At 36.8% G+C, this 21,613-nt stretch overlaps 2 protein-coding genes and 1 pseudogene across 2 annotated transcripts; 2 read left to right on the forward strand and 1 right to left on the reverse strand.

Moving 5' to 3' along the window:
* The first annotated feature begins 966 nt into the window (after positions 1–966).
* On the forward strand, positions 967–3,662 carry LOC121884471 (gastrula zinc finger protein XlCGF26.1-like). The gene is made up of 3 exons (XM_042393310.1): positions 967–1,067; positions 1,670–1,732; positions 2,120–3,662. Exons 1-3 carry the CDS (start codon positions 969–971, stop codon positions 3,596–3,598), a joined length of 1,641 nt encoding a protein of 546 aa, XP_042249244.1. The 5' UTR covers positions 967–968; the 3' UTR covers positions 3,599–3,662.
* Positions 3,663–6,137: 2,475 nt separating this feature from the next.
* On the reverse strand, positions 6,138–7,023 carry LOC121884551 (annotated as a pseudogene).
* A 5,916-nt stretch (positions 7,024–12,939) lies between these two features.
* LOC121884531 (pentraxin fusion protein-like) lies at positions 12,940–17,800 on the forward strand. The gene is made up of 3 exons (XM_042393396.1): positions 12,940–12,991; positions 15,905–16,112; positions 17,190–17,800. Exons 1-3 carry the CDS (start codon positions 12,940–12,942, stop codon positions 17,605–17,607), a joined length of 678 nt encoding a protein of 225 aa, XP_042249330.1. The 3' UTR covers positions 17,608–17,800.
* Positions 17,801–21,613: the final 3,813 nt, after the last annotated feature.

Below are 21,613 nucleotides of genomic sequence, written 5' to 3' on the forward strand. Positions count from 1 at the left end.
GTGCTGTCAATGTAGGTGATGGAGGCCAAAATCCACTTTTTATCATTTAGTGCCAAAATGCATTTAAAAGTTGATGTGAAGCTTATATGAGGCTTCAGCAGTCTGAGTTAGTCATATCAAGTGGATATCTGACACATTTACAGTCTTTCTAGCATCAAATTCCCTCTTTGTGTTTCCTCGGACAGTGTTTCCCTGTTGATCTGCAGTGGAAGTATAGTAACAAAAACAGGGACTTTGACACTAAAAAGACTTAAATGCTGAAAGATAAATAAATACACAAATAAATTTAACATTTATATATTTAATGTCTCATTTAATTTGTGATGCATTTATTTATGTTGGCAATTGAGCATTAAATTGCATAATTATTTATTAATTTAATCATTTTATTATATAATTATTCATTTATTTAAGTATTTAATTATATAATTATTTATGCATTTATATATTTAGTTTCGGCCCTCAAAACCCTCCATAAAAATCCAATGAGAGGACCAAAACCAGAAATGAATTGATCACACTAACAAATATTGTCCGTGTATCAAAAGCCTGATATATCTTCGTTTACTTATTCTTTTTATAACAAATAAAACCTTGAAATATTTCCAATATCCAGAATGAACTCTGAGCTTTCGTTAGCTTGGGCCTATAGTTTAATCCAGGATGTAGTGCACTAAAAAGAAAAATAATGTGTATAAAATATAAATAATAATATAAATATGAATGAACTGATGAATTCCCACAGCCTATTTATCAGCTGCAAATAAGTTTTTTTACAATTATGGGTTTTTTTTCAATTTTTCTCTCATTTTTATTAGTTTTTTATTAGTTCATCAGGGCGACTGTGATGTTATATAGCTATTTAGTGCATATAATGCTTCATAGTTTGGCCTGTTTATATTCAAAAAGCTTTTGGATAGGGCTTATAGATCTGTTTTTATTTTGGATTGGATTTGACAGCTGTTACCATGGAAACAATCAGTACATCTGTCAAACCTGCTACTCAGAGCTCAGTCAAGATGCCGATCACCTGCAGGATTCTATTAAACTCCATTAAGACAGAAACGGTAAGAACATACAAGTGTTGTTCATCTGTTTTATACTTGTAGCTGATGATCTGCAGGTTAGAGCATCAACAAGAAAACTTAAATCACATCACAGATAGAAAACACAGGTGCCAAACAATGTTAGTTTACTGTAAGTTTGGTTATAAATGTTATGCTGTAAAGCATTTTGGTATTTATTTAAATTAATTGATTTGCATGTTTGTTCTGTAAATTGTAACTGGTCCTGTTGTGATGTGGATGCACTTCTTCCTCTGCAAAAGTGAAGACTCTGTGTTATGAAAGACACTGTGGAATTAACTATTTTAATAACTATTTTGACTGAATAGTCACACTTAAATGGTTTTTATCATTTCCACTAATGGCTATTTCTGAAATATAATGCTTACAGTTAGTTCATTTGTAAACAGCAGTTATTTTCAAAAATGCTCATCATAAAGTGAAGTATGATGCCTGTGTGCCACCTGTGTGTTGCACATGTCTGACTGGATTCTTGTTTATTAGTCTATAACTGTCTAGCTAGGGTTGACAATCACTTCTAGCAGTGTATTGTTGTAATTTTTGTTAACTTGGCTGTTTTTTGTGTCTTTATTTTATGATGATAGATGGAGGAATATGAAGCAGAGGAGAAGACAAACAGCAACAGCAAAATGAGCTCATCAGCAGAGGTGAGAACCAGAATTTTAATGAAGGCTCAAGACTAAATTGCCTGTAACCATAGCAACAGTTCTGATGCTTCAGTCTCTGTTAGCAGCTAACTGACAGGTGAAACTAATCTCACCATGAGTTAAACTGACAACAAAGACATTTGAACACACAGAGAATGATTTAAACACAGTGTCTCTTTGTTCTTTTGGTAAGTGGCCATGATGTAAAAGCCATACAGCACTCACAGGTGTTTAGTGATAGAAAACTATTGGCTTGGAAAAGGATATGCCTTCTTCACCTCGTCCATGTTTTTCATGCATCAGGAAACTTCTTCTCGTATCAGTTCCACTATTTAAAACCTTCTTACACTCCTTGTGTCTTTCTCTTTCTTTCTTTTTGCATCATAGAAACAAATAAGCAAAAACTTAGCTGGACCTCATGATGAGGGTGAGGAGAGTTTCATAGGAGGACAAATGGATCCACATCAGCGAGCCGACACTGTGGAGAAAACACGTCGCTGTGACCAGTGTAAGAAGAGCTTCTCTTCCTCAGCATATTTGAAGTATCACCAACGTATCCACACTGGAGAAAAGCCTTACACCTGTGACCAGTGTGGTAGGAGTTTCACTCAATCTGGAAATTTAAAGAACCATCAGCGGCTCCACACTGGAGAAAAGCCTTACACCTGTGACCAGTGTGGTAGGAGTTTCACTCAACTTGGAGCTTTAAAGAACCATCAGCGCACTCACACTGGAGAAAAGCCTTTCACCTGTGACCAGTGCAGGAAGAGTTTTACTACATCTGGAAATTTAAAGAACCATCAGCGCACTCACACTGGAGAAAAACCTTTCACTTGTGACCAGTGTGGTAAGAGTTTCACTCAATCTGGAAATTTAAAGAACCATCAGCGCACTCACACTGGAGAAAAACCTTTCACTTGTGACCAGTGTCAGAAGAGGTTCTCTTCCTCAGAATATTTGAAGTATCACCAACGTATCCACACCGGAGAAAAACTTCCCACCTGTGACCAGTGTGGTAGGAGTTTCACTGTATCTGGGGCTTTACAGAGACATCGGTGCACTCACACTGGAGAAAAGCCTTTCACCTGTGAGCAGTGTGGTAAGAGTTTCACTCAATCTGGAAATTTAAAGAACCATCAGCGCACTCACACTGGAGAAAAGCCTTTCACCTGTGACCAGTGCAGGAAGAGTTTTACTCAATCTGGACATTTAAAGACACATCAGTGCATTCACAATGGAGAAAAACCTTTCACTTGTGACCAGTGTCAGAAGAGCTTCTCTTCCTCAAAATATTTGAAGTATCACCAACGTATCCACACTGGAGAAAAGCCTTACACCTGTGATCAGTGTGGTAGGAGTTTCACTGCATCTGGAAGTTTAAAGAACCATCAGCGCACTCACACTGGAGAAAAGCCTTACACCTGTGACCAGTGCAGGAAGAGTTTTACTCAATCTGGACATTTAAAGACACATCAGTGCATTCACAATGGAGAAAAACCTTTCACTTGTGGCCAGTGTCAGAAGAGGTTCTCTTCCTCAAAATATTTGAAGTATCACCAACGTATCCACACCGGAGAAAAACTTCCCACCTGTGACCAGTGTGGTAGGAGTTTCATTCTATCTGGAGATTTAAAGAGACATTGGCGCACTCACACTGGAGAAAAGCCTTTCACCTGTGAGCAGTGTCAAAAGAGCTTCTCTTCCTCATCTAATTTGAAGTATCATCAGCGCACTCACACTGTTGTAAGGCCTTACACCTGTGAGCAGTGCGGGAAGTTACATTTGATGGGACACTTTAAAGAAACATCAGCACACTCACACTGTGTAGAGAGTGCACTTGAACTGTCTGGATCTCTTAGCTGTTAAAAGATGACACGTGACTTGTAAAACTTGTCATGAAAATGTTTCAATAATATTCACATGCATGCAACTTGAGGTGTGAAATTTTATTGTTGCTTTACTCCTGCTGTCAAAGCTACAGCAGCAAATATACCAGAGTTACACACACACACACAGTACACAGAGTACAAAACTCACTGAGGAGCAAGGCATCACCACTGGCAGGGTTGGAGGTTTGATTCCCAAACTAAAGACCATTTCAAGGTTCAACGTTCAGTTTTATTGTCATTGTACAATACAGGATTACACTCCTCCCCACACACACAGAAAATGTATGAACAAATACTAAAATATTTAGAATTTAGAATTAGAATAGAATAAAAAAAATGAAATTGGCAATAAACTCGAACAAAGTATATAAACTTAGCACTAAAAGAAATCATTAAAAAAAGGTAAAACTATGACTATATGTTTTTTTTTTACAATATTTGCAAAATCAATGTAATTTGCAACTCATAGTGCAAAAAAACTTACTTGAGTTAGTAGATGGAGTGAGTATAGCGCAAAGACAATGGTATTGTAATGAGCATAAATGTGCATAATGTGCATTTCTACTTAAAGCTGCAACTTCTGCTCTGTGTAAAGGAGCTGTGATCAATCCCACGGAGAAGTACTGTGGAATATTCTGGCATATAGTAGACTGTATGCAGCGATCGTGTGCCAGAATCATTATCATAGATTAATTGAATACATTCCTTACATTAATGGGAGAGGAAAGAAGGAAAAACAAAGTTCTGATACACAAATCTGTTTTCAGTTTTTGGACTTTTTCTCTAATCTTTGATTCTTGCTGAAATATTGGATCATTTGAACATTTATTGAAATGAAAGCATGTGAGAAGTTTAGAGGGAAAAATCACTATTTGGTGGAGCTGTTAACAACTCATAGACATGTGAAATGTGACCCTGACTACACACTGTTTTTTGTAAGATGTCAAAAGCCAAAAAGGTTGGAAACCACTGGTTTCATCTTTAAAAATGTGTTGTATTTTAAAAGCTTGTTATATTATCCATTGTGTCAAATCTTCATCTGAAAAGTAACTAAAGCTTATAGATTATAGATTAATTCCTCATTATGGATTGATTAACATTTTCCATATTTTTGTTAAAATTATTGACAGTCTTCAAATGTCAAATTACTTAAAGAATGTCGATGTATATATTCATGAACATGCTCAAACTCAAAGTTCCTACAACAATGTGCCGCCAATGCTGCAGCCACTGACTGCAGATTTTGAGTGTGTCTCTGCTCGGATCAACTAGAACTTCACCTCGTCACACAACACTGGAACTGAATCTGCGGCAAGTTGTCCTTGTTCAATGCTATTTGTTTGGAAGTGCAGACATAGACAGTGTAAGTGTTTAAGAAAGCATTCACTCACATTTAACTCAGCTTTAGTTTATTTGATTAAATGTATTTCTACAGTTGGTTCCACATTTTGAGACATTTTTCAGCAAGTAATCTAAAGCTGCAGCACACAGAACTCATGAAACATTGTGTCACCATGACTAGTCTGTGACAGAGAAAATACACAAAAATACAAAAGCACTTCACTTATTGTTGGTTTCGTCAATTAACTGCAGCACTAATGCAACAGGATTTCATGTGATCTGTGAGTTTAGTGATCGTGGTGGGGTGGGGGGTGGAGGGGAGGGGTTTCAGAAAGCAAGACTACAGATAGACCAGACTTACTTCAGTAAATCAGGCTTATTTTCAGAAAATCCTGTTTCATAAAGCAGCTTTGAATGTGTTTAATAACATCCTTATTGCAAAGAGAAAAGAGTTGAAAATGTGCAGACCAAGTCTGTCCTCAGATGAAGAGGATCAACCTTGTCTCCTAGAAATTAAAGTTAGTATAGTTTTGAGAAAAATCTAACGTCACCTGAATTACATTTTTAATCAAGATAATTAGGGAACGTTTTTAATGGACAATCACAAAATGTTCATACAAACATGAACATTAATTCAATTCAATTCAATTCAATTTTATTTATATAGCGCCAAATCACAGCAAAAGTCATCTCATGGCACTTTTCACATAGAGCAGGTCTAGACCGTACTCTTTCATTTACAGAGACCCAACAATTCCCCCATGAGCAGCACTTGGCGACAGCGGTAAGGAAAAACTCACCTTTAATGTGAAGAAACCTCAAGCAGAACCCGACTCTAAGTGGGCGGCCATCTGCTTTGACTAGTTGGGTTGAGAGAGAAAGAAAGAGAAGGTGGAAGGGGGGGGGGGGGCAAGGAAGCAGAACAACAACAGCAACAATAACAATAGATACATGACTAGCAACAACAAACAGCAGCAAAAGCAGGAGAAGGACATCTCCACGGCAGAGCAGTCCCTGGGGTTTCCTGCAGATGAGAAAGCACAAAGAACTCCGGGGACGAAGTCAAGTTAGTAACATGCAGGAGAGAGGAGCTCAATGTATCATGGGAAGTCCCCCGTCAGTCTAGGCCTATAGCAGCATAACTAGTGGCTGGTCCAAGGCAAGCCTGGTCAGCCCTAACTATAAGCTTTATCAAAAAGGAAAGTTTTAAGCCTGCTCTTAAACGTAGAGAGGGTGTCTCTGACTGAATCTGGAAGATGGTTCTACAGGAGATGAGCCTGATAGCTGAAGGCTCTGCCTCCCGTTCTAATTTTGGAGACTGTAGGAAGAACAAGTAAGCCTGCATTCTGGGAGTGCGGTGCTCGAGTGGGATAATAGGGTTCTAAGAGCTCTTTAAGATATGATGGTGCCTGACCATTAAGAGCTTTGTAGGTGAGGAGAAGGATTTTAAATTCACTTGTGGATTTTACTGGAAGCCAATGCAGCGAAGCTAAGATGGGAGAAATATGATCTCTTTTTCTGGTTTTTGTCAGCACATGTGCAGCTGCATTCTGGACCAGCTGGAGAGTCTTAAGAGGCATGTTTGGGCAGCCTGATAATAATGAATTGCAATAAGCCAGCCTAGAAGTAACAAATGCATGTACTATTTTTTCTCCATTTTTTTGGGACAGGATGTGCCTGATTTTTGCAATATTATGTAAGTGAAAAAAGGCAGTCCTTGAAATTTGTTTTATGTGGGAGTTAAAGGACATATCCTGATCAAAAATAACTCCCAGACACAGTGGTGCTGGAGGCCAGGGTAATGCCATCTAGAGTAGCTATATCATTAGATAATGTGTTTCTAAGGTGTTTAGGGCCAAGCACAATAACATCAGTTTTGTCTGAGTTAAGTAGCAGAAAATTGTAGGTCATCCAGGTCTTTATATCCTTAAGGCATGCTTGGAGTTTAGTTAACTGATTGGTCTCATCTGGCTTCATTGATAAATATATTTGGGTATCATCTGCACAGCAATGAAAATCGATGGAGTGTTTCCGAATAATATTACCTAAAGGAAGCATACACAAGGTGAATAGTATTGGTCCAAGTACAGAACCTTGTGGAACTCCGTGTCTAACTTTTGCTTTCATGGAGGATTCATCGTTAACATGTACAAACTGAAATCGATCTGATAAATAGGACTTAAACCAGCTTAATGCAGTTCCTTTAATGCCAATTAAATTACCCAGTCTCTGTAATAGGATTTCCCATGAAATATCAGTTCGTATAAGCATGATCAACATTGTCATTGTTATGGCACTCAATGCACATGGTTAAAGTTGGGAAAAGATTGTGGTCTTGGTTAAAGATTCCCTCCAGACATATATTAAAATATATATAAATACTCTGCTTAGGACAATTATGTGTGTCTGATGTGGTTTTTCCACAAAAAAGAAGTACAATTATCACTTAAATCCTTAAAATGGCATCTCCTCCTTCTCCCTCATTAAAAATTCAAGAATCTACAAATATGCAAATATATTTCATTTCAGAAGTTTAACTACTGGACACAAAATGTCTCCTACTTCACTGAAAAGTCCATTATGTGCACTTAAGTTTCCACATCACACTTGTGTAAGTTGAATGTTGGACCAGGATTGACTTCCAAACTCGTTAAGTCACAAATCATGCTTATAAGCCCGCCCCTTAAAAATCTGATTTTCAATGAGCACAGATAAACTTTCCACTTTTAGCAGATGAATATGAAAACAGCCTTCAAGTGTTAACCTCTGCACATACATCAATCTGCACAGTCACTTTCAAACATCCAATTGTAGGAACAAGAGGAAAAACAGATTTTTGAGTGGAGGGGAAGTGACGAAAACCAGAGCATGTCTTTGACTCGTAAAAATATTGCCACTGAACATAATCCAAGCAACAATTATGTTTTTTTTTTTTTATATTCCACAGTACCTCTCTGTGGTACACTGAGAAGAAGTTGCAGCTTTTAGTAAAGATGCACATTATGCATATTTATGTACATTACTATACCACTGTCTTTGCACTACACTCACTCCCACCACTGCCTCAAGTAAGTTTTACATAACTTGCATTACATTCATTTTGCACATATTGTAAAAAAAAAAAAAAACAAAAACAAAAAAAAGCTGTGTGTTTGTGTGTATAGTTATAGTTTTTAATTTATTTAATTACTTCTTTTAGTGTTCCATTTATATACTTTATTGCCAATTTCAATGTTTTATTCTATTCTAATTTAAAATATTTTAGTATTTGCTCATACATTTTCTGTGTGTGTAGCGAGGAGTATGCTACAGCTGCATTTCATTGTACCATCCTATGTTGTATAATAAAACTGAACCTTGAAATGGTTTTTAGTTTGGGAATCAAACCCCCAACCCTGCCAGTGGTGATGCCTTGTTCTTCAGTGAGCTTAGCAAGTGTGTAAAGCAAAACTATCACAACTCAAGTTATTGGAGTGTTATTGACATATTTTCATAACAAGTTTTACAAATCACAGTCATCTTTTAACTGCTAAAAGATCCAGACAGTTCAAGTGCACTCTCTACACAGTGTAGTAGATATAGAGGTTTTTGATGCCCTGGCCTCAATTGACCCAAAACACTATTAGAGTAGACCTTGTGAATACAAGGCTCTTACTACTGGCTGCACCTATTATAGCTTATCCCTTAACACATATTTTAATCTAACTCTTGTATCCAGGAATAGTCCATACATAAAACAAAGAGATGCTGATGTGAATAGTTACTAGTTTCCTTTGTCTCCTATGATAGTGAACTCAGTAACTTTGGGTTTTAGACTGTTAGTCGGATGAAACAAGACATCACTATGCGCTCGGGAACTTATAATAGACATTTTTTGCTATTTTCTGTTATCCTATAGACAAAACAATATTTTTCTATTTCTGAGAGAGCCTGCCACTGTGTGTATGTGTACTGACTGTGCTCCATGCTACTCTTATAGGTGCATTATGTAATATTCTTGTGTACTTCTACGGAAGGACTACATTGAATGAGAAGCCTAACAACATGAAAATACGCTCTTTATTTAATGTGTATTTTTCTTTTTCTTCTGAGGAGGGTCTCTGTTTACATGTAAACTAGGGAGGTGAGACATCTAGTGAAATCATCAAATTTTGTTTCAGTGAATATTAATTTTATTCAATTATTACTTTCATTTTGCTTTTATTGTAACTGTTGATTTCAAATACACATGTGTAACTACTGTAAGGTGATACATTTTTTTAGTGTGCACGCATTTTATTTATAGCAGTATTTTGTTATGTTTATTTTAATGAAAAAAAAAGTTGGAAAGCTTTTGTGCTGGGGACTGAGAGAGAGCCTGCCACTGTGTGTCTGTGTACTAACTATGTTCCATGCTACTTTTATAGAATAAATGTGCAGACCCTGATTCCTGGTGTTGCTGGTGTTCTTCACCCTGTGAACAACCACCATGGTACAGCTGCTACATACATACAGAGGAAATAAACCAGCGAGATGAAAAACATGAGTGAGCTTCTTCCTGATATTTATAAGTGGTATTGATATAACTGATGCCATAAATTTACAGTTACAGGCACATCCAGTACCTAGGTTGTCCCATGATGTTTACTACACTGCTGAGTGTTTTTGATGGATCACGCCGAGTCGTCACAGTCAGTCAGGATGATAACCAAACCCCTCCGTCCCCGTTGTGAAGAAGGCTCACTCTGCTTTTCCAGCCCGCATTGAACAGCTCTCCACTCTCCTGTCATTCCTTTCCTCTGGCTGCCTTCCTGGTCCAGTAATTGTTATTGTGCCTGTGCGGGGGTAAATAGGCAAGAGGGCCGTGTGTCGTAAACTGCAGCAAAAACCCCAGCTGAGACGCATATTCCAAATGCAATGTATATATGTCCAAAGAATGCTCCCAAAACCAGAATAATACCAGCATATCCCACCTGTCTTAATCAAAAATGATGAAATTCGGAATAAGGCCTAATTCGGAATATCCAAACGGAATATGCTGTTTACATGACCCGCATCAAATTCAGAATATTGTCATATTTGGAATAACAGGAGAATATTAGTATGCATGTAAACGTACCCATTGAGATAAAAGAATATGTAGACAGAGGAAGAAGGAAATAAAAGCATGTAAAAACAGATTTACCTGCTTTTACCTGTTTTTTACCAAATTTATTTTCAGAGAGCACTGTAATTAAAACCTAACTGAACTGAAGGCACAGGTGTACTGCGCTGCAGGAAGCGATCAACAGATTTTTCTTCTGCAATTATGGTAATTACATAACTGATTATTTACATTTTTTACATATTTATGGAGTAATGTCGTGGCAATATAGAACAAAGTGAAGAAGGGAGAAGGTGATAACATAGTTGATGTTACAAATTAATACAACTAAGTACTGTATAATCTTGAAAATTTAATGATTAAGACTGCCAAAGTCCTACACAATGATGTGTCCATGGAGAAACACTAATATGAATTTTATGAGGTCTATTGTCGAGTCTAGCTATTGGTGGGAAATAAACCTCTCCAGCCTAAGTACCTGTATCCTAGCAATGATCTCCCTCTTACAGTAAAAACCCTGAACACAAATAACATATCTACATTACACAGAAAAATGTGCTCAACTAAAACTGAACAAACTACTGTTGGGTTTACATAAACTAAACATTTCACAGGCTCTATAATACCTGTATCCTAGCAATGATCTCCCTCTTACAGTACACACCCTGAACAGAAATAACATCATCTACATTACACAGAAAAATGCGCTTAACCAAAACTGAACAAACTACTGTTGGGTTTACATAAACTAAACATTTCACAGGCTCTATAATACCTGTATCCTAGCAATGATCTCCCTCTTACAGTACACACCCTGAACAGAAATAACATCATCTACATTACACAGAAAAATGCAGTTAACCAAAACTGAACAAACTACTGTTGGGTTTACATAAACTAAACATTTCACAGGCTCTATAATACCTGTATCCTAGCAATGATCTCCCTCTTACAGTACACACCCTGAACAGAAATAACATCATCTACATTACACAGAAAAATGCAGTTAACCAAAACTGAACAAACTACTGTTGGGTTTACATAAACTAAACATTTCACAGGCTCTATAATACCTGTATCCTAGCAATGATCTCCCTCTTACAGTACACACCCTGAACACAAGTAACATCATCTACATTACACAGTAAAATGCAGTTAACCAAAACTGAACAAACTACTGTGGTGGTTGCACATAAACTAAACATTTCATGGGACTTATTGTTGTCAAAATGGTCATTAATGCTATCCGTTAAGAAATAAACTGTGAATTAAACATTCCAATCACTAATGCTAATTGCTAGCATGAATCACTAATACTTCCAGCACACACTTCTCAGCCCAACATGTACATTCAAATTCACATTTTATGTGAGTCAAAACACATTGATAATCTTTCCTGCTTCAGTGTCCAGACTGTAGTCGGACACACAGGGGACACTTTGTGTTCTGCTATAGAGCCAAGGTTGTTGCTAACTTTGGGGCTAACCCCCTTCACTTTAATCAGCAGATGGCAAACAAGACACAGGAACTTGACTTGGCTCTTGAGCAGTTGTAGCATTTATTTACTGACAAATATTCTAAACTGTACACACACTGCACTGCTATGTTCCCAGCTATACTACTAATTTCATACTCTCTGCTCCGGTTGCCAGCCTCACCTTCACACACAGGCCCTTTCTCTTGATCACACACTCGCTACGCACACAATCTACGCACTGAGCCGAGCTACAATGTATGACACAATATCCACAACAACTGTATTTTGTCACCATAACAGTCCCATTATACTTACCTGTGCAAAACATATTTAAAACAGTCGTCAGTGTGTTATTTATATCATCGTGGCGTTAGCTCAGCTTGCAGTCACTGTGAACGGAGTCCTGAGTCCTGGCAGCCAGCATGTGCTTTTGATTTCGAGACCTGCTTTTTTCTGACTCATGGTCTTAAATCCACAGACCAGAGGTCAGCTCTCATGGGCTCAGTCCAACCAATACTGTAGTAGCTGGAAATGGCAAACTGGCCCTATATCAGCTGATCAGCTGTCATTACTGATTGACCAGCATTTGTCCCGCCTTATTGTATTAATGAACTTGACCAATGACCTGTCAGGTCTGGGGAGGCCACAGTGGTGGCCAATGAGATTTCAGGGGTCGCTGTGGCTACCCCTACTTCCACTACGACCAGCTGCTGTCAGTATTAGCAATCTGGTGTTTGGTTTGTAAATGTTCACATTTCATTTTTTTCTGAGTGACTTCTTGTTCATGTTGGCAGTTTAAAGTTTCAACTTTCATTCTGGATTTTGGAAATATTTTAAGGTTTTATTTATTATAATAAGAAGATCTCATTGGATTTGTAGACAACAGGAAAAATATGGAAAATCATTGATTTGCCCTTTAAAAGGCTGCAAATTAAGCAGTGGGCAGCAGTGTTTGCTATCAATAAGAATAACAATCAGCTGCATGTGGACCGAAGAGTTCTAGAGAAGTCCTGTTCATATTTGCTTAGTTCAGTTTGGCTGCCCTCTTAACACGGATGAGATCAAAACTGTCACAACAGTCAAATGCAATCAAACATGCAAGTAATTCTCAAGAAATTCCATAACACAAACAAGGAATAGTCAAGTGATGCTGTTACCAGTATTTTGTAATGAGGAGGAGTTTGGGAAGTCAGGCTATAAAAACCCTCCGTTCAGATTTTCTGTAGCAGGGTCCTCACAGCGGCACAGTATGTATACAGCTTCATTCTACTTTTATATCTTTATGTATTATTTTTGTACATAACAAACTACTGACAGTGGTCAAACGCTGCATTTAACTCAGAATTACAAGATGCATGAACATATGTGCAATGACTTATGTAAAGTCTCTCATTTTCTGCAGGTTTACTTGGACAAAATGAAATTTTCAGGCATTCTTTTTCTTGTTGCCATCTCCACGATGTTGGCAGGTATTTGTCTACTTTTCTTTTGTGTCTTAATGTGCATATCTGTACATACATGGAAAATATAAATGTAATGGTTTGTTTGCGAATTTAAAAGTCAATGAACTGAATGACTGAAACTAAACGATAATTTGATTTACAGAAAATTAATCAGCAACTATTTTAATAGTTGATTAATCATTTAAGTCATTTTTCAAGCAAAAATGATCTGGTTGCAGCTTCTGAAATGTTAATAGTTACTAGTTTCCTTTGTCTCTTATGATGGTGAACTAAGTAGCATTGGATTTTGGACTTTTAGTTGGATGGAACAGGACATCACTACGCACTCTGAGAACTTATAATAGACTTTTTTTTCTATTTTCTGTCATCCTATAGACAAAACAATAAGTTAATTTCCAAAACAAATTAAACATGAAAAATGAATTTTAGTTGCATGCCTAAAACTGAATTTAGGTGCATTTAAATGCCACTACGTCCCTGAAAATGACTTTGTAATTTGTTAGTTAAATTAAAGTGTAAAATGCATAACAAGTCTTCATGCTCCTTGTAATTATACAATATGGCATGAACATATGAAACACACTGAGATAAAAGAATATGTACACAGAGGAAGGAGGAAATAAAAGCAGGTAAATCTGTGGATACATAACATGTATGTCTGCAGGGAGCGAGCAACAGATTTCCCTTCAGCAATTATTGTAATAACGCAACTGATTATTGTATTTTCTAAAAATATTTATGGAGTAATGTCCTGGCAATATAGAACAAAGTGAAGAAGGGAGAAGGTGATAACATAATTGATATTACAAATTAATAGCACTACGTACTGTATAATTATGAAAATTTTATGATTTAAATTGCAAAAGTACTATACAATGATGTGTCCAAGGAGAAACTCAAAGATGAATTTCATGAGCTCTATTGTAGAGTTTAGATATTGGGTCAATATGTTCTGAGGTGGTAAGAGACCAAATTGGGAGACAGTTGGACATTTTTTTAATTATAACGGCATGAAGATACGTATTAGAAACAAAGTGTAAGATATGGCCTGATCTGACTGTATAGATATATTTTCTTATTCAAATGTGTGGTGGGTGTTGAGATAAACACCAAGGTATTTAAAATTCTTAGTAAGGCTCTGGTTGGCCAGAACTATGGGACGAGACATAGACAAGGGAAATACATACATCAATTCTTCTTTTTTTTTTACATTTACAGTTCAGTTCAGTTGTCACATCAGTGTTTGGATTGGAAAACTAAATATAATCAATTGGTTTTCACAGAAGCCTTTACTACTTTTGAATTACAACTGACTTAAGTTGGTCGGCTGTAGCCATTTTATTGTATTTTAATTTATCGACCTCCTGGTCCAGCAGGTCAGTTTTTATCTGAGTTTACTGACTTTCTGACTTGCATTATTAAGCTGGACAAAGTGTATTAGTTGGTGATTTAATGTGCACATCAATGATTCCACTAATTGTGTAGCCACTGAATTCCTTAATATTATTGAATCTTTTAATGTCAAGCAACATATTTCCAGTGCCACTCACATGGGTGGGGACCTTGCACTCTGGCCTGTCGGGATCAGATCATTTCACTTTTTAAAAATGAGGGATATTTCTTACAAGTGTGGTGTGCGTTTATTTTGAAAGTTTGATTGACATGTGTACTGTCAGGTGTGTAGAGACAATAAGTAACTGCAGCTGGACACAGAAAAATACTCATATATTTGAATGGAGAGTGTGAGCGAACCCACACCTTTTTGAACATTTACTGCTTCCACATAGTTTTAGATACAGACTACATTTGAACTTTCAATGAGTCATGAGACTTTTACCTACAAATCTTGAATTTACATGTTTTTTCTATCTTTTATTATTTTTGAGATATTAGAGTGTGAGTTTGAAAGTCTTTTCTTGCTCCTCCTGTGATTTTATAATGAGTGTGTATTGCGGAATGTTTCACAGCACTGAGGGAGTGACATCACCAGGAGCAGCTGGAGAGGAGGATATTAGAGTACGCTTCTTGTGAAATCTCCTCATAAATCCCATGACTTTGGCCAAATCTTACATTAAAAATCATTTTATAGTTGGAAATTTCATGGGGAATCCATTGATACAGGTTTGGAAGTGGTCAGACTTATAGTTTAGATGTCAGAAGCCTCTGTTTGACACAAAGTTCATGCCCATAGATTGCCTCCCCATTGTTTTACATTGTAAGGGTGATGTGGCACTGCAACTTTCAGGGCTTGTAAAATCCAAACCGTTCGAGTTATTACAAAGTTTTAACAACTATTTTCAGCACAGTGTCATAAGTCACCTATTACACTTTGAAGCCGATACAATTAATGCCCTAGGAGGAGATAATGTTTGTTCGGGGGCCAAAGTTGGGGCAAAGTCTTATTTTGAAAGGCTAATTGCAGACTTCCTGTTGGATTTAGGTCAGGGGTGTCAGCATATGATTTGTAGGTATACGGCACGAATAATTGAGTTTTGGTTTGATCTCTCCACGACATTCCTACGGGCCGTGCCGGCCATTTTAATTGCATAGGTGGTGCTAGAGAGCACATTTTGGAACTTAAGGGGTTATATTTTACATTTTATCAAATGTTTCACCAGACCTGCTGTGTGTGCCAAATTTGGTGAGTTTTTGAGCATATTTAGGAGGTCAATTTTAGTGTTTAAGAGGCATAATAATAAAGAAAGAAAGAAAGAAAGAAAGAAAGAAACAAACAAACAAACAAACACACGAAAAACAATAGGGTCCTCGCCCTAAGCTGCCTTTCGGCCCCTAATAAATTTCTGTCTTTCATATTTAAAAGCGTTTTCCAATTATATTTTTTTCATTGTTGTTGAAAGCTCATTGGAACTCTGTTCTTTGTACATTTTCCTAATAAAATCTCTGTTTCTTGTCTTACAGTGAGTGATGGCATTAAGACCGTGGTATTCCCCACAAAGACATGTACCGATTATGTTGAGTTGAACCCTCTGAAATCTCTGAACTTGGCGGCATTCACTCTGTGCATGCGTGTCGCCACAGAGCTCAGTGGGCACCGTGAGGTCATTCTCTTTGCATATCGGACAACAAACGCTGATGAGCTGAATGTGTGGCGTGAACTGGACGGCAGGTAGACACTTTGTGCTCCAAACTTAAGATTAAAGCTCTGACTGAATTCTAAATATTTGACACAGTGACACAACACTTTAAAGGCCAACAAAACAGAATATTTTGGCTTTAAGATACTAAAGATCCAAGATGAGGCAATATTTTGTCATTATATTCTCCTAAATTTCACCACTTTTATTAAACTGATGAAATCTGTAAGAAATATGTGTTAAATCCCTCCAGGATTTCAGTATTTTTGTGATTATAGCAGCCAAAAATGCTCAATTTTGCAGTGTTTTTTCTCACAATTCTGATACAGTTTGCACTGTTTTATGTATGTTTTTGTGTTAAAATTGCAGAAATTTGGAAAAATTGCAAGAAAGGAAAGTAACTTGATTTTATTTTTTTACCAATGAGGAGTCATATGTAATCACTTCCTTAGATGAGAAGCATACTGCATATCACAGAAACAACTTTATTTCAGTGCTAATTTTTAGATTTATTTTCTGAACATGAGATCCTGAATAAAATACTGTACCTGACTTTCATTTATAAGCCTTTATTAAATTAACTTTCACCTCAACATTAGCAACAAATAAGATCAGTCAATAATGCCATTGAAATAAATCCATTAACATAAAAATATAGTTTAATTTAAAGGGCCCATTTCTATGTTTTAGGTAGATTAGGTCCATCTTTCCTGTCTGAACAACCTGTCAACTTTTTTTCTTCTGACCAATTGAATGCAAAACTCTTTGGGAACATTTGGGAATTATTTTGCTTGGTCTATGGCATCAGTTTTGTTGGCAGGTGAGATTTGTCTATCTTCCACCAGAACTTGCAAGTTACCACCACACCAAATGCGACAAATCCTCCAAATCACAAGTGGTCTGTTCATTTGGAAATTTCATGCGGAAAAGTTGCAGTAATTTAGTAAAATTGCAAGATTTCTTGAATTTGCGTTAATTATTGTGATCACAAAAGCACAATTTCCTTGGGGGACTGACTCACATGTACCAAGCTCTTTTTTTTGCTGACATATTTTAATTTTGTAATGTTAGACCGCTGACAAATGAAATGTATATGTGTGTGTGTTTAGATTGTCCCTGTACCTTAGAACATCGGCAGGTTCAGAAGCTGTTCACTTCCAAGTCCCTCAGCTTGGTGCGCTTGAGACCCACCTTTGTGTCACCTGGGATTCCAGTTCAGGTGCTACTGCCCTCTTCCTGGACGGGAGGAAAAGCCTGACTAAAATCTACAAGAAGGGTCACAGAGTGCAGTCTGGAGGCAGGGTTATCCTCGGACAAGATCTGGACAGTTATAGGGGTTCTTTTGATGCCAAACAGAGTTTTGTCGGGGAGATCAGTGATGTTAATATGTGGGACTCTGTTCTCCCAGACAGCACCATCCAAGACATGTCCTCTGGGAAGAGAGTACCAAGAGGAAACGTTTTTGACTGGGAAGCTACACGGCTTGAAATTCATGGGGGGGCAAAGGTCCTTAATCGTGAACTGTAGCTATAATGGTCACATATGACATGCTGGAATAATATAGGCAGCGTCATAATGTAAAGTAAGGCCATATCAAGCTCTGGAAGTCAATGTAGACACATTAAACCTGCATGAAATATAATCAGAAGATGATTTGTTGATCAAAATGAAAGTCTGTGCACTCGTGTCAGTGTCATTAATGATCATTTCTTACCACAAATATGGGGTCTCTCTGTAATTCTTTTTCAATCAAATAAAAACTTATGCATTCAATGGCTGTTATGGTGGAATATATTTCATGATAATGTCAAACTAAGACTGCATCAGTACTCACTTAACATATACAAAACCAGAGTAGTTATTCCATGTTTGCATGTATTGCATACACCAAATCATTTTTGGCTCAGATTTTTCTAATTGATGATATGACATTAAAGGACAGGTTCACAATCTTTCAAGGCTGTCTTAAAACAACAGTCAAATGCCCAAATGAACATTGAAAGAGGTTTTTCTTGAAAGTTGCTCCGTTTGCTCATCTGAGTCACTGGGGAAGAAGTCCTTCTGTCCTCTGACTGGGATCTTGTGACTCCTGATGGAATAAAAGAAAAACAAACAAAAAAAGACATCAGCACTTAGCTCCAGGCATGTGATATTTGGTGTTTTTATCACCAGACAAAGGCAAAGCATGTAAATATTGACTGAAGGGTCTGGACAATATAAATGTAAAACATAATTTGAATTGAGCTTCTTAGAGTTGATGTAGAGGTGGTCGTTGTTACAGTTTAAGTCTGTTCAGCAGACAGAGGACGTCCGGGAAAGGCTGCTACCCAAGGTGCTGCTAACATTTGCTCAGCTTGTTTCTCTGATAACTTAAGATCTAGATTTCTGATGAATAAAATCCTTCATCTGGTTAAAAGATATAGTTAAAATGGCCAAGATCTAAAAGGTTTATCATAAAAATGTGGCTTAAAACTGAATAAAAGTCAATTTATGACAGTTTCTGGTTGACAACCACAACGCTGATGTGTTATTTTGTGGGTGTATATTCTTTGGTAGAGGAAAACACCATTGTAGAGGAAAACCACAACGCCAAAACATGCATCTTATGTGTGTATACTCTTTGGTAGAGGGGGTATGACACCATTGGCAGGCGACCAAAACGTTACCCTGATAAAATTACATGTTTCTCTGCGCATGAAAGTGGTTGGAAACATTTGGGATAATGTACGTACACAACTCAACAAAACATACAACATCGGTCTAGTCATTTTTAGCCAACAGTGTGAGTGATATAATATCTAAAATATTAACGTGAAGGACCCTGTGAATAATGGATTAGTAGATTCACGGTCCAGGTATCATCGGATAATTTGTAATTCATTTGTAATTCAAAAACCAAAAAAACGTAAATCTGTTGTTTGTTTCAAAACAAAAAACAAAAAAACGTTTTTGGTTTCAGAATCAAATAACGAAAAACCAATCAAACCCGGCCCATTTTTGGTTTTTGCCGATTTGTTTTATCGTTATTCCTTTTTGGATTGAATATCAAACAGGTCTGCGGACATGAAACCAAAAACGGAAGTCACATGTTTTTTTCCTTTTTTCATTCTAAACCAAAAACAAAAAACAAAATCATGTGATCTATTCCTTTTTTGTTTCCCAATGAAAATCCAGAAAACCAAATTCAAAAGACCGTGCAATTTTGGTTTAGAAATCAAGTATTTTTGTCAGTTTTGTACGATAGCGGAAGCGACTACATTAGCCTACTCATGATCCTCAGCGACCGTTACTATGGTGAAGATGCCAGTGACAGCCTCGCGCGTGTGTAAACGGGATGACGATGGGGGGCCTCATTTAAGCCCTACACTTTCACTTTCGTAATTTTCATCAAACCGGACTTTAGATTGTGCATTTTATTCAACCTCTGCTGCTACATAATGTAGTTATTTATTAATTATTTATGTTTAATTTATTCTTGTCACCTTCATATACTTCATACACTTTGTTTCTTTGTCCATAGCACACACTATTTTCTTTACAGTTCAATGTACAGTAAAGTACGTTGATCCCAATCATAACCATAATCTGCAGTACTACACAATGTTATACTGACTATATGTTAAGGCTGTCGCTGGCATCTTCACCATAGCAACGGTCGCTGAGGATCATGGGTAGGCTAATGTAGCCGCTTCCGCTATCGTACAAAACTGACAAAAATACTTGATTTCTCAGGGTCGAAGGTGAAATAATTAAAACGGATGGCCATAACCTCTCGGAAACGTGAAAGATATTAAAATCGACAGTGAGGAAAATACTCATATTTATCCTCTTCGGTCCGCCCACCGGACTGGTAAAATTAAAATAAGGAAATAAAAACGAGGAAAATATCCTGTGAGTAAATGTTGAGTGATGTAGCGGTTATAGTTAAAAATGAGAAAATGAGAAGAAAATAAATGAGAAAAACTGCTGCAGGCGCAAAACTACTTCCAACTGAAATACATTAGTTTGAAAGTCGTGCAGAGTGTCACGGAAAATATTGTGTCCATGTACACGAATACATATAAAAATAAATTAATAGATTAAATTTCATGACTTATTCACGAATGCCATGAGACAGACTGGCTTTTCGCTGTTGCTGAACATGAACACAAATGAGACGCTGCAGGTTTTCTCTGAGCTAATGTAGCCACTTCCGCTATCGTACAAAACTGACAAAAATACTTGATTTCTAAACCAAAATTGCACGGTCTTTTGAATTTGGTTTTCTGGATTTTCGTTGGGAAACTAAAAAGGAATAGATCGCATGATTTAGTTTTTCGTTTTTGGTTTCAAACGCAAAAATGAATTGGCTTGATGTCCGCAGACCTGCTCAATATTCAATTTTAAAAAGCAATAACGATAAAACGAATCGGCAAAAACCAAAAATGGGCCAGGTTTGATTGGTTTTTCGTTACAAATGAATTACAAATTACAAATTAATTACAAATTATCCGATGATACCTGGACCATCTACATGGTCAAGTAGTGTTTACAGATTTACAAGAAAGTTAAGTTTACATAATAGATAGACATAATGGATGTCTGTTTTTATGCTTTTTGTACTTGTCCTTCTTTTCCTTTGTTCATTGCTTGATAAATTCCATGTAGATCCTATTTTTCTTTTTACAAGCTTTTTCCAAACCATTTGATAACCATGGTTTTCCCCTCTTTTTAGGATTTTGTCTAGGCTATACTCTTTCAATGGACAATGTCAGTCATAAAGTTTCAAGAATGTATCTAAAAATGCATCATATGATTCATTAGTATCTACATAAACTTCTTGCCAATCATGATTTAAAAGTTCTGCTTTAAGAGCCATAACTGCCTCTGGTGATTTTATTTTAACCAAGTTGTTAGTCTGCCTATTTGTTCTTAGTTTTAACTTATTGTTCATTTTTAATACTGTAAAAACAGGCAAATGATCATTTTCATCGTTCACTAGTAGTTCACTTTGTATCTTCCCTTACATTTATAAAAATATTGTCAATCAATGTTGCACTATTCTTTGTTATTCTCATCAGTGGTAATCTACACTGGGCTCTCTGTCGCCATCCCCTGTGTGTTTGAAAAACAATGGTGAGAAGAAGAAGGGGAACTAATGTAAAAAATTAAGAATTAATCGGTAAATGCTGTTTGGAGGATTGGAAATGTTCTGTTTTTAAGAGTGTTTTCTCAATGGGATATTTTGGTCACAATATATATTTAGACCATAAGTAATGCATCATCAGTTGACTGGTTTCTGAATGAATATAACATGTCTGGACAACCAGGACAGTGAGTCACATACAGCGGTAGAAAATAACACATAATAAGTACATTTACTCAACTACTGTACTTCTTCTTCTTTTATTTTATTTGATAGGGACGACGCAATTTAACATAGTTCTGATACAGAGCATGAAACTGATGTACTGCACAGAGAGTTTACAGCTATTGCTAATTTCCAACTCTTACTACTTAAGTACAGTTTTGAGCTACTTGTACTTTACTTGAG

The sequence above is a fragment of the Thunnus maccoyii genome, chromosome 18 (assembly GCF_910596095.1).
Source record: "Thunnus maccoyii chromosome 18, fThuMac1.1, whole genome shotgun sequence".
Taxonomy (NCBI): domain Eukaryota; kingdom Metazoa; phylum Chordata; class Actinopteri; order Scombriformes; family Scombridae; genus Thunnus; species Thunnus maccoyii.